The sequence below is a fragment of the Trichosurus vulpecula genome, chromosome 5, assembly GCF_011100635.1.
Source record: "Trichosurus vulpecula isolate mTriVul1 chromosome 5, mTriVul1.pri, whole genome shotgun sequence".
Taxonomy (NCBI): Eukaryota; Metazoa; Chordata; class Mammalia; order Diprotodontia; family Phalangeridae; genus Trichosurus; species Trichosurus vulpecula.
This window is the reverse complement of record NC_050577.1, coordinates 210,706,547-210,721,124: the sequence shown is the minus strand read 5'-3', so window position 1 is coordinate 210,721,124 and position 14,578 is coordinate 210,706,547. Positions and strand designations below refer to the sequence as shown.

The window sequence follows — 14,578 nt, the reverse complement described above, 5'->3', positions numbered from 1 at the left end:
TCTGTGGATTTTTAATGCATGTTTCTTTTCTTTTTTTTTTACGCCAACACTATCACTAGCTCTACTTCTCATATCTAACCCACCCACCCACTTCCACACAGACAAAGAAAAATGCTATCCTTGTAACAAATATGAATAGTCAAAGAAAACAAATGCACACATTTGCCATATCAAAAACTGTATGGGTTCATCTTGGATCCATTATCTCTCAGGAGATGGGTGGTAGACTTCCTCATTAGTCCTCTGGAGTCATTGCTAATCAATGCATTGATCAGAGCTGTAAGATTTTAATGTCTTTCAATGTTAATTTCAATGTTATTGTACAAATTGTTCTAGTTCCCTCTTCACTCTGTATCAGTTCATACAATCAGCCAATAAACATTTAAAAAATACCTGCTATGTGTCAGGCAGTACTAAGTGCTGAGGATACAAAAAAGAAGAAAAAAAAAACAGTTCCTGCCCTCAGGAACCTCACAGTCTACTGGTAGAGACAAACAAGCAAGAGATTATGTACAAACTATATACAAGAAAACAGGACATACTTAAAGGAAGGTACTATAACTAAGAGGGTTTGTCAAAGGCTTCCTATAGAAGATTACATTTTAGTTGGAATGTAAAGACAGGGGAGCCAGTAGGCAGAGATGTGGAGGAAGAACATTCTAGACATGAGGGAGAACCAGAAAAAATGCTCAGAGACAAGAGATGGCATAAGAACAGCAAGGAAGCTAGTGTAACTGCATCTCTAGTGCAGATTTGGGGGGGAGGGAAAGAAATAGCTTAGAACTCAAATGCACCAAAAATTATTTTTTAAAAAGATAAACATTTTTGAAAAGCTGAGTTCAGTTTTGGTCATCTTTGACATCCAATTTGAGATATGTGAAAGGCAGCTGGAGATGAGAGATTGGAAGTCAGCAAAGAAGTTAGGGTAGAATTGGTAGATTTCAGCAATGAGAGCTGATAAAATCACTAAGTGAAATAGTAGAGAGAGAAGAGAAGAAGGCTTAAAAGCTCTCACCCATGGTTAGTGAGAACGATCTGCGTGAGGATCCAGTGAAGGAGACTCAGAGGGAATAATCAGATAAGTAGGAAGAGAACCAGGGGAGAGTGCTGTCCCAAAAATCTAAAGAGAAGAGGAGGAGACAAGAGTGACTGTAATAGCAATTTAGATTGAAGATCTTTCCCACCTATTAATAGGCCATGTGACCTGCTTACATCACAGGAAGCCTAAGTCACATGTGGTGGGAGGAGCTTGCTGAGAAGAAAAGGAAATTGTGTCATAGGAAATGCTGAGAGAGCAGTTATGACAGTTAGAGCTGAGGGAGAGAGCAGACATGTGGTGGCTGTGAGTGAGCTCTTTGGGAAGGCCCCAGAAGGAAGGCAGAGAGGTTTGGGGATGGTATGGTTCTTTGCTGTGATGCTGTAGACTTATTGGTTATAGGATCTGGTTATCTAGTATCTGAATAAATGGTTTACTTCTTCTACAATCTATGTGGTATATTTTGTGATACAGAACCATATAGGCATTTTGACAATTATCATCTATATTGTATTATCAGTGATCAACACTGTCAAAGTCTACAGAGAGTTCAAGGAGAATAAAGATTGAGAAAACATCACTGGATTTGGCAATTAAGAGATCATTGGTTACTTTGGAATGATGAAGTCAGAAGCCAGATTGTAAGGGTTTAAGAAAAGCATGAGAGGAAAGAAAGTGGAGGAGGTACCTCTTGTGGGTGATCTTTTCAAGGAGTTTAGACACAAAGAGCAGTAGAGATGATAGCAGGGATTAAAGGATCAAATGAGGGTCTTGTAAGGATGAGGCAGATGTGGGTATATTTTTTGGCAATAGAAGAGGAACCAAGAGACAAAGAGAAATTGAAAATAAAGGATGGCATGGGGATGATAGAGGGGCAGTCTGTTGGAGGATATAAAATTATGGGATGAAATAGGAAGACTTGTACAAATATAAGGGTTAGCCTTGGTAAGGAGGAAAGTTACCTCCTCATGTGAAAGAGGGATGAAAGCATATGAGTGATATGAGATAAATTGAGGTTGTGTAGTGCCAAACCCTGAAAATAAATGACCAAAGAATCACAGAGGTTATGCAAGCACTGTTAACTCTGAAAAATATCAAAGAGTTCAGACAGTTAATACTCTAACTGTTAACTCTGAGAAAATAAAATGAAGTAAAACCAAAGAGCTAACAGTGGTTACAAGCAAAAAACCATTCATTATTCCATTGGAGGAGAGAAACTAGACATGTGTGCTGGGGTGAGGTTAAAATTTGAGATATATAGATAGAGATAGATATAGTGGTGGCTTGACTGAGCCTGCCAGTGCTTGCCTGAGCTCAAGGACTGATGTTTTTGTGATTTAGCTGCAGCAGAGTTCATCCAAAGAGTGAGCACAAAAGATTGTTGTTATTACTAAACTCAGGGCACAGCTTCTTGGTGGGCTTTAGCTCTGGAAGAAGGTGTCTCCTCATAGTAAAAAGAGTGGAGTGAAAAGAGAGGGGTTAGCATATCTTAGCATGAGGATCCTGACAGTAGTGTAAATTTGTAATGGATCCAATCAGAACAGCTGTGTGATTTTCTCTACCTTTGATCACATATGTAGAAGTGAAGGCAGCAGATAGTAGGAGTGATCCAAGGCTGAAGTTGGGCATGGAGGGTTTATCTGAAACTATTCTTTCATTGTTTCTTATAGGTGATTAATATTTTATCACTTTAGTATACCATAATTTATTTAGCTGCTAAAGTGGTATAAACCATAATTTGAGGAAGATAATAATAATAATTATTATACATGTATGTATGTAAAATATGATATGTATATTGGACAGGACATGATTAATGAGGTCAGACATACCTGAGTTCAAATCCTGCCTCATATACTTATTAGCTGGGTGATCTGGGATAAGTAACAAGCTCCACTTCAGTTTCTATATTTTTTCCATGTTTATCTTTCTGTTGGATTTGTCTAAAACTAAGAGATAGACATTAAAATCTCCTGCCACTATTATGTTGTTTTATAAATATATATCCTCTTGTATTTAAGTTCATTTTTCCTTTTTGAATTTAGATTTAAGGAATTTGGAGGATGTAATTTAATAATGATATTAACTTGTTGTCTGTTATTCCCTTAGAATAATGCAATTTCCTGGTTTATCTCTTTTAATATTTTAAATGTTTTTTTTTCCTTATCTGAAAGTATGATTGCAACTCCTACTTTTTTGGATTTACATAGAGCATAGTAAATTTTGTTCCAGCCCTTAATTTTTATTATGTGTGTGTATTTGTTTTTTCAGGTGTGGTTCTTTTTAACAACAGATTTGAGATCTATATTTTTTTTATCCAATCTTTCACTCTTTTTTTCTCTTATTGAATTCTTTAATCCATTCATATTGAAGCTATCAAAATTAAGTCTATTTTCCTTCATTCATCTCTAATACTAGCTTTTTCCTGAAGTTTTTTTCCTCTTCCTCTATAAACATAGTACTTTGTTTCTTCAGTTATTTTAACATAATCTATTTTAAACCAACCTGATTTCCACTGGCTCTCTTTCCCTCACACTCAATACCCTGACTCTTGTTTTTCATCTCCTCCCTTAATTTTGGAGTTTTGCTTTAATTGTTGTGAAGTCTTTCTTTCCTTCCTTATCCAGTTTTCTATTGATTCCCCTAGTATCTTCTCTCCATTAGTTAATCAAGTAAAATCTCCTCTCCTCTTCTCCCTTGAACTTTTGCTTGTTAGTTTTAAATTTTATTTTCTATGTTATTTTCTTTAAAAGATTTCTTTCCTTCATTGTCTTCATTATTCCTCTTCATTTTCTATTTATTCTAGATTTTTATTCTTTATATTTATTCTTTCCTTGATCTCTGTATTCCTCATGGAATTAAAGCTTCTAAAGTATTATTTTGGGTTCCCTATTTAAACAGTTTCTCTATTCTATATTATTACGTTGTATATCTTGCTCCCCGGCCTTCTTTTTCTATTGTACTTCACTCATGGAAGTATCAGCTCCTATAGAATGGTAATATTGCCCCATTGCAGGAATTTTCCTATGTTAATTACTACCCCTTGCCCTTCCATGATCTTTTTTTCCATTTGCAATGATATTTCCTGGGTGGGTCCATGCCCTCCTGCTTTTCTGGATGCCCTGGGAGCTCTGATTCCTCTTCTCCTCATACAGCATTATCCCTGCATATTATGCCCATTGTAAGGTCACTATCTCCCATTATAGACTATTTCTCTTCCAACATGGAAGTATTATTTAGTTTGATTTCCTCCCACCATTTCCTCTTTCCTTCTCCCTGTTTCAACTCCTTCCCTTGCCTCTTCACCCATTATTCTGTAGACCCTCGTCTTCCTGAGAGATTTTTGGAATTATTATCCTTTCATTGTTAGCTATCGACTTGATTAAAGGGTATTTTCATCCTTCCCTTTCCCCGTTTTATATGCCTTCCAATTCTGCAGTTTAGTCCCATAAAAGCAAAACAAAACAAAGCAAGACAAAATACTGATTCACCTATAGATTCAGTGTCATGAGGCTTAGTACATTATGTTTCTGGCCTGTTTCACTACCATCATTTCTACTATTTGATTTCTGCTTTCATCCTTGTCTCCTTGTTTACTTGAGAAAGAAATATAATAATGACATCTCTATTATTTTATCGTTTTGTTAACTTTATAGATGTCTTCTCTTTTTAGATTAATTTTTCTTTTCTTCTGGGGTAATTTGTTTCATAATTTTTCTTTGGTTGCTATTATAGATAACAAATAAATCTATTATTATGTTTTTGTTATCTAGGGTATGGGCACAGCAAATAATTTCTTCCTGTATGATTTTCTTTGTAGAGTTGCTTCTGACTCTTGTTAATGAACAACCATCTTTTTCATTCATAGATTCTTAGATTTGCACTGTATGTCACCTTGGATTACATTAGCACCTTTGCTTTTCATTATTTTCATTATTCCTCCTGCAATTTCATGTGGATTCAGAAGTTTTGTGATATTCAAGTTTACTTTGTATTTGAAGGTTTTTCTGCTAGTCATTTGTAAAATTTGTTATTTATCATTGGAAATATTAAATTTAACCACTATGTGTCTTGTATTTTTTCATGTAGGATTTTTTCCTGGAAGTGATTTATGGATTTTTGCAATTGTATGCAGGACAATTTTCAAGAAGTATTTCTTGTGTTTTGGAATTTAAGTCTTTGTTTTTCTCTTTTACTGATCACACTTTTTTCTGGAAGACCTATGATCCTTATGTTGTCTCTGTTCTACGTTTTCAAGATCAATATTTTTGCTTCTATCAAGATTATGTTTTTTTATAATTATTGCTTCTTTCTTCTCTTCTTCCATGTTGTCTTTCACTTCTAAGCATTTGCATCCCCAATCCATCATTCTCATGTTTATTTCTTTGATAAGGTTTTACTCTGTGTATTAAAGTTTGTTCTTAATTTTTTGTTCTACTGATTATTTCTACTGTGAAGGCCATAATCTCTGCTTTTACAATTTTCATTTCTCTCTGTAACTATTCAGGAATATCCTGCTGTCATTCTATGTTCTAATTCAGATGATCTCAAGGCCACATTTCCTTCTTTTAATAATATCTTCCCTGTTGGTTTATCTGCTTCTGCTCAAGTTCTTTAACTGAATTATATTCCTCCTGAGATCTTTGGTAATTTCAGTTTGTGTTTTTTTTCTACCAAATTCAATTTCTTACTCCTTCCTCTTTGATGGCAGTTTCCTTGAGGTATGGGCTTCAAAGTCACCTCAGCCTACTCCCACTTCCATGTCCCATGTTCCCAATTACTTGTCCCATGTTCCCAATTTCCATCAGCCTCAACCTCTGTCCTAAGTGATCTGGTCACATCTGGATGCCATTCTCCTTTCCTTCAGGCCTGGTGGATCCACACACATGGTTGGTGTGCTACTCCAGTTCTCTTTTTTTTCTCAGTTCTTTCTGTGAATTCTGTTGCTAGCCATTGGGTTGATTTATGCAGCTCTGCTAGATTAGGGATTGGCCTTCTCAGCTATTAATTCATTAATTTGTTATGTTATTAGGGTTTTTGAAATCTTGTTTTATGGAGATAGCTGAAATTGCTTTATCTCTTTTCTATAATTCTTAGTTTGGAGATACTGGAGAGACATGAGGATTGGAGAATGTGTCCAGTCTTCTACCTTGTTGGTCATGTCATGTACTCCTTTTTCATTTTATGTAAGCCACATATATGGATGGTCATATGATAGATATCATTATCCACAACTGTTTAATTTCTTTAATCAGAAATTCTGATATTTCTCTATCTGACCATAATTAGCTATCATACCTTTTCTCTCTCTGTCTCAGTCATCCATAAAAAATCTGTAAGCCCTCCACATCTATTCCTATAACTGTTTATTTGTTACTAAACTTTAACCCTATATTACACCCAAAATGTTTCTTCCATTCTTACTCTCATGCTACTGAACAGAAGTAGAGGAATTCAAACAATTGTGCTGCTTGTGTACATTACAAAAACATGTTATCCAACTTCAATTGGACCCTCATTACAGCAACGCAGTAGTTTTATGACTCTCAAATCGATACCCTGACTCCCCACACAACATATTACAAATCTCTTTCTTCCTTAAGTCTCCTGCACTTTCCCCTCCCATGTCTCTCCCAGCTAAGAACCTTGCCTCCTTTAAGTTTTAAATATATATGCTTTTTTCAGTTAGCGAAAATCCTCATTCTTTCCTTCTCAATCCAAGCCCCAGACTGAGGATAAATTAATAAAACCCCTGTTATAAACATGTATAGTGAGGCAAAACAAATTTACATATTAATCATGTCCAAAAAATATGACTTATTGTTCACCCTTGGTCCTTCTTGTCACTATCAGGAAATAGGTAACATATTTCATAACATGTTTCATAATTAGTGCTGTGGAATGGTGATTGCTAACAACATTAATCAGAGTTCTTAATTCTTTCAAACTTCTGTGGTGCAATTCCCTTAATTGTTTTTATAGCATAATAGTATTCCTTCAAATTTAGATATAACTTGTTGAAACATTGTTGAAACATTCCAATTTATGGATGCTCCCTCATATTCCCATTCTTTTGCTACCTTGAAATGACCTATCAACATTTTTGTACATCCTTAGAGTTTGTTTTGTTTTCCTTTAATTTACCCTTCCTTTAATTCTTCCTGCTCCTTTCTCCCTTTTCCCTCCTATTTTCCTGTTGAGTATTTGATTTTGCATCCAACTATTTGTATGTATTCTTCCCTCCTTTGGTTCAGACGAGAGTGAGGTTCAAGGGTCAGCTATTCCTCTCTACCCCCTTCTCCATGTTTGTATAGATTTCTACTTATACTCTCTGGTTATGTGAGCTAATTTTTCATAACCTTCCTTTCCTTCTTCACCTCCTTCCCTATGTATTCCTCTTCCTATCTCTTTCCATTCAAAAACAAACAAAAATGTTTTTGCATGCAACAGGAAAATAAGATACACAGGCAATGGGGTGTAGAAATTTATCTTGCCCTATGTTTACCTTTTTATGTTTCTCTTGACTCCTGTGTTTGAACTACAAAGTTTCTACACAGCTGTGACCTTTTGCATTAGGAATGTTTGGAATGCAGGGAAACTCTTATTGTTTAGCAGTTTTTCAGTTGTGTATAATTCTTTGTAACCTTATTTGAGTTTTTCTTGGCACAGAAACTGGAGGCAGTTCTTTTCCTGGAGGCAAAGTATGAATTTTTTCACCTGGCATTTCATTTTCCATATTTACAAGTTTCAAGCAATTCTCTTCTATTATGGTGTTAAAGTTATTTGTTGGTTGTTGCGTCCTTTCTAGTAGACAATGTAGGTCATAGGTATTGTTTTGTTTTCTTTCTTGCACACACTGGGGAGAACATTCACTTTTGTCCTTCTTCCTTGAGGAGTACCATTAGGAGTTTTCCCCAGAGTTTTCAAGGATATTCATTCCATGTCCTATATGATATAAACATGGAAGTGGAGGTAGTAAGATTGCACATCTCAAGAACCACACTCACATGAACTGGGCAAGGGAAAGTAGATTACACAAATCACACAACCACAGACACATACAAAAAATTTAGTATAGAAACACATTAAATTTAAAATGGAAATAAGGATAGAAAGAATGGAAAAAATAATTTAAGAGGGAGAGTAGAGAAAGGACGGAAAGAAACAATGACAAGCAAAATACATTTTAACTATAGAGGGTTGATCTGGGTCTTGGATCAAACCACAAAAATTTTACATTACTACTATTGTTCCCATTGTCTCCCCCACCCTCTGAGGGAATGGTGTGTATGTGTGTGTGTGTGTGTGTGTGAATAAAGAGAATTTGTTTTCTGTACTATATTAGAATGTGCTCGAAATAAAAATATAACAAACAACTTGAAATGTGTTAAACTCATGAACTCACACATGAAATGGATTAGAAAATGGAATGCAAAAAATATTATATACAGTAAACACACTTGAAACATAAATGATCTACATAGAGTATCCTAGAAGAAGAAGGGTACAATCTATTATGCCTCAGATGAATTTTTAAAAGGGCAGGAATAGCAATCACTCTCTGACAAGGCTATAATAAAAATAGACTTGATTAAAAGAGATAAATGGGTAAACTACATTATGTTTAGTGGCATCAAAAATGCCATGCAAAAGTCACAGTAAAATGCTAATTTATATATACACAGATTATACACACACACAAACATAAATAGATCACTGAATGGCATTGCATCTAAATACTTAAAGAAAAAGTTAACTGGGGTACAAGGAAAAATAGATTGTAAAAGAATAATTTTGAGAGACTTCAATATACCCCTTTCAGACCTAGACAATTTTAGCACAAATATAAACAGTAGAAAAGTTAAGAGAATGAATAGAATTTTAGAAAAGTTGGGTATAAACTTCTTCAATGTCTTCCAGTTGTTGAATGGTAATCATAAATATGTGTACTGTTGCATGGAACCTCTACACAAACTATTACTGGATTAAAAACCTCATAAACAATTATAGAAAAGCCAAAATACTAAGCAATCTTTTATTCCTGTAATAGAAGAAAAATGATAATTAATAAAGACAATTTTAAGAAATTCTGGATTGAAATTTAAATGGAAACTCTCATCTTAAAAATGATCCTAAAGAATCCTAATATTATCCTAAAGTGTGAGTCAAAGAATAAATCATAAAAACAAAAGATAATTTTATCAGAGAAAATGATCACTTAGGAAATAGCAAAACCATTGAGATGCAGACAAAGCAGTCCTAAGTGGAATATGTATATCCCTGAACAGTTTCATCAACAAAATAGAGAAAAGAGACCTGCTCACCTATCTTTCCTGTGCCAGTGCTAATGAATGGTACAAATTATAATCCTCATCAATAGTCCTGCCTTCCTAAACTTGAGTTTGTAGAGGGTTCAGGCTACCTAAAAGTGCTTAAGGTGCAATATGCAAAGTCTTCTTACTTTTAAATTGTTGCTTGAAATGAGTCAAGCAGACTTTGTATTACTGGTTATTAGGGGTTGAGGAGAAGAGAAGGGAAGAAAACAAATATTTATATAGTGCCTACTATGTACCAGGCAGTATGCTAAGTGCTTCACAAATATTCTCTTATTTCCTCATAACAACGCTTCAAGGTAGATGCTTTTATTATCCCTATTTTATAGTTGAGGAAACAAATATTATCTCATTTGATCTCCATAACAACCCTGTAAGGTAGGTGCTTTTATTATTTTATTTCAAAGTTGAGGAAACTGAGGCAAACAGAGGTTGTGTGGCTTAGTTGTATAGCTAGTAAATGTCTGAGGCCAGATTTGAACACAGGTCTTTCTAACTCCAGGCCCAGAAGCCTATCTGTTGTGTCTCCAAGTGCCTAGTAGCCTCTGGCTTAGGGTCTGCTGTAATGAATGATTATTCTCATCAATTATTCATCTCAGCTCACTCTTCAGGGAGTCTGAATTATTTACATATTAGCAATAAATGATTATAGTAGATTGCCTTTGCAATAAGCCCTATTATCCTCTGGGAATATTTGTTTAAAGGGAATGTTGCCCAAGTTTTCCATCACTAAGTATGGAATGACTTCTCATCAATCTGCTAATTTGTACATGCCATGATCTTCAAGATTTCTCAGCAGTATGGAATGGATGGGAAATAGTTTTATATCACTGGATATCAGTGAGGGGACTTTGAATGACTACTTGTTAACAATGTGGTGGAGAGGATTCCCCTTCTGGTACAATATGAATTAGATGACCTCTGAATTTCCCTTTAACTCTGTGATTCTAGAATATATTTTGTGATTCTTTTATTAATTCAGACTTTTTTTTGAACAGGTAAATGGTTTAACTATGGCATCATTTTCCTCGTCCTGATTTTGGACCTTAATATGTGGAAGAACCAAATATTTTATAAGCCACATGAATATGGGCAGTATATTGGCCCTGGACAAAAGATTTATACTGTGAAGGATGCAGAAAGCTTAAAGGATTTAAACAGAACCAAGCTATCTTGGGAATGGAGATCTAATAACACTAACCCTCAGACCAATAGAACATATGCAGAGGGAGATATGTTCTTGCATAGCAGATACATAGGAGCAAGTCTTGATGTTAAATGTTTGGCTTTTGTTCCAAGCTTGATAGCTTTTGTGTGGTTTGGTTTTTTCATCTGGTTCTTTGGGCGATTTTTGAAAAATGAACAAGGCATGGAGAACCAAGATAAAAGTTACACACGAATGAAAAGGAAATCACCTTCAGAGCACAGCAAAGATATGGGAATGACTCGAGAAAATACCCAAGCCTCAGTTGAGTATCCCTTGAATAATTCACCTGTAGTCTACATCAAGTCAGATTTCAATGAAATTATCTACAATTCCTCCCACTTGACTTCAGAAAACTTGAACTTGCACTTGAATGACCCATGTGGCACAACAGAACCAAACCCAGAACATGTGATGACTGAATGTACACCCACAAAATCAATCCAGTGATGCCACCCTATCCCAGAAGGCAAAGAAATGCACACAAGAATATACCTTTAAGGATCACTCTGTCCTTTTGTACATAAGGTGTATGTAGCATTAGATGGAGAAATATAACCTAGGCCACAAAGGTGCTCAACATGCTCTTTCTAGAACTCATTATTTTCTATTTGTATTATGATAATGTGCCTCCTATGTATCCAACAGTCCTCTAGAGATTGCTTCTCACAATTGCACAAGCTAATTATTGCCATGTTGACTTTACAGAGTAGTAAACTACTAGGTGGTTATTCAAAAGTATAAAGTTCTACCATAGTGGTGCCTTGAGACATCAAACTTTTTAACTGTCAGTAAGTCAACAAGCATACATTAAGTGCCTACTATGTTCCAGGCACTGTGCTAAGCAACAGAGATACAAAGAAGAGTAAAAAGCACTCTCTGCTTTCAAGGAGCTCATGGTCTAATGTGGGAGACAATATGCAAGCAACTATGAACAAACAAATATACAGGACAAGTTAGAGATAATTAACAGAAGGAAGGCACTGAGGATTAAAGGGGATCAGGAAGGCTCCTGTAAGGAGATGGGATATTAGCTGGGACTTGAAGGAAATTAGAAAGGCCAGGAGATGTTGATAGGAGGGGAGATAATTTCAGGCATGGGGAATAGCCAGTGAAAATGCCTGGAGCTGGGTGAAATGGGAGGTTCTAAACAAGAAATAGCAAAGAAGCCTCTATCACTTTATCTCAGATTATGTGGGATAGGTAAAGTAGGAAGGGCCCAAGTTGACTTTGAATACTAAACAGGATTTTAAATCAATCCTAGTGTCAATAAGGATCTATTGGAATTTATTGACTAGGGATGATGTGATCATACCTATACTTTTTGACAGCCAAGTGAGAGGATGGACTGGAGTGGGGAGAAACCTGAGAGAGGGAGACAAACTCAAAGGCTATTGCAATAATTAAAAAATATGGTAACTAGAACTCATGTCAGAGAGGTGTTAGTATCAAAGGAGATAAAGGGATATATAAAAGAGATGTTGTGGAGGTAGAATTGACAGGACTTGGCAACAAATTAGATATGGGAAGTGAAAGAGAATGAAAAGTCAAGGATCACAGCTAGGTTTTGAGCTTGGGTAACTTGGAGGATGATGATGTCCTACTCAGTAGTAGGAAAGTTGGGAAGAGGAGAAAGGCAAAGGAAGAATATATTGAATTTATTTTTGGATATATTGCATTTAATATTTGTGTGGGACATCTAATTTGTGATATCTAATGAAGTATATAACAGTTCTATTTTTTTCTTTAATAAAATTGTTTTGACCAGCACTGGAGATCTGATCAGGAAACTGATGTAGCCAATGCCATAATAATGGTTTTTCGGGTCTATAATGTTCCGTGAAGATATCTTTGTTACCTTCTCAACTCTACGCAGTAGGTAGCTTTGATAATTGGACTGCAGAGAAGCATGTTGATTTTAATTTTATTGGCAGACTAACAAATAAAATACAGATATAAAAGCCAATAAATATTAACCCAACATAAGTCACTTCTTATAAGAATGGTACAATCTCTATTCATTAATTATAATTGCTACTTGGTACAATGTCATCCCTTATGTGTAACTCTACAATGCCAAGGAAAAAAGGTTCAATTGTGAAGCCCACAACATTTGTAACACCTACTGTAAATGTATTTCCTGTTTGTGAAAATGAGAAAACAGATGACAACCCTGAGATAATGAATTCCTTCAAAAATAATGCAATAAAAGACTTTGCAGCAGAGAGAAAAGACAGATGCTGGAAGAAACAAAGGTTTTAGTGACTTTTCCTGTCTTTTTTATTTTTCTTTTGAAAATAAAACTTTGCACATGAATAAATAAATTCCCATAAATGACTGTGGGAGCTTTTGTGTGTGTTTATTCCAGGAGTCTGATGAAACCTCAGTTTCACAAGAGTATATTGAAATAATCCACTAAAGACAAAAACTTTAAAAACCAGGAAGTTCCAACTTGTCTCTAATTTAGTTCCACAAATTATTGTTCCATACTCTTTAGAAAAATCACTTATCAGGCTAGATCAATTTCTTGTTGAATAATATGGGTGCTATTTTTTGTCCTTATAACTATTTTCATCTCCATTTTTTGATTAATCTGCTTTTATTCTTCAATATCCTGAATTTAACATGCATAATAGAACTGTATACTTATTATTTATTATTTTGAGAGCCACCTTTAAAAAATGCTATTTACCAAGCCTTTAGAACCAGCTTTCTGCTGATTTTTTTAACCTTTATATTAAAAACATCAATTTGAAAGTTACTATCTTTGCTATTATGGTGATGCCAAATAAGAATGGAATTTGCCTAGCATAGAGTTTCCAGGTCTCATTATCATAGATAAATGAATAAACAATTATCAATGATCAGGCAGGCAGAGATTTAAGTTACAGATACTCCTCCTCTTCCCCCACAAAACTCTTTGTAGGCCATATTACTTTTCTTGGAGTGGATTTTTTAATCTAGCCTCAATAGCTTCTCCTTTGAAAGAGTTTTCTTTTCAAACCAGGCAAGTATTTTTGTTCATCCTTCATTCTTGAAGAAGACCAATGACACCACAAAGGTGATGTCTGGACTTATGCGTGAATTAGATTTGAGTGAGGCAGAACCACACAAATTCATCAGCCTCTCTCCTCCAGAGTCATCAAAGTCCAGTGGCAAAACAAAAGTCAAGAATACTGGAGATAGCCCTGAACACGTTAGGTGACCTTGGCCTTTCTAAAATAAAGTCTTTCCTAGGCCTCAATTTGTCTGATACAACACCCATTTAATGATTAAGGGCTAGGTGTTGTTGTTTGTCCTTCATTCCGGAAGAGGACCAATGACATCAAGAGGGTGATTTCTTGACTTGCAAGTAAATCAGATTTAAGCAAGGCAGGGCTGTGCAGTCAATCAGCCTCACTCTTTTTTCTAGGGTCATCTGAGTCCAGCGGCAAGGCCCTGGTCAGGACAACTGGAGATGAACCCAGATGCAGTGGGAGACCTTGGCCTTCTTAAGCTAAGGTCTTCCCCAGCTCTCTTTGTCTGAGGCAGCACTCCTTCAGGGTTAGGTAAGAAATAAGACAAAAGATGGCCCAATTTACCATCATAAAAATATCAGTCTGGGAGGGGAAGACCTTCCTTCAGAGTTTGTGGCCAGAATAGAAAACAATTGCTATTTACACTTTTTGTAAGCCACAGAAGCATGGCCTGGGCCTATTGATCATTCAACAAAGGCCAGATTGATTTGGTTTTGTGTGGTTTGTCCTTGTTCTCTAAGAAGACCATGATATCAGAAAGATGATGCCATGACTTGCAAGTCAATTGGATTTAAGTGAGGGAGGGCTATGCAAAATCACCAACCTCACTTTCTCCTCCAGAAGTCATCTGGGTCCAATGGCCATATATACATTAGGACAACTGGAGATGGCCCAGTGATTGATTTAGTTTAAAGACTAGTCAAGTAGCTCTACTTGAAATACAATGGTTTTTTTTAAAGCCTTGTTTTTTCAGAGCTATAGTTCAAGA

At 35.6% G+C, this 14,578-nt stretch overlaps 1 protein-coding gene across 4 annotated transcripts in view; it reads left to right on the top strand.

The window, feature by feature from the left end:
* Window positions 1–12,911, top strand: part of TMEM117 (transmembrane protein 117) — a 218,274-nt gene extending 205,363 nt beyond the window's left edge. For all 4 annotated transcript variants that reach the window (XM_036761974.1, XM_036761976.1, XM_036761979.1 and 1 more), the window contains one exon: window positions 10,368–12,911. In XM_036761974.1, coding sequence (XP_036617869.1) covers window positions 10,368–11,023 — 656 coding nt within the window. In that variant the 3' untranslated portion in view covers window positions 11,024–12,911. The remainder of the gene's footprint in view (window positions 1–10,367) is intronic.
* The last annotated feature ends 1,667 nt before the right edge of the window (window positions 12,912–14,578 follow it).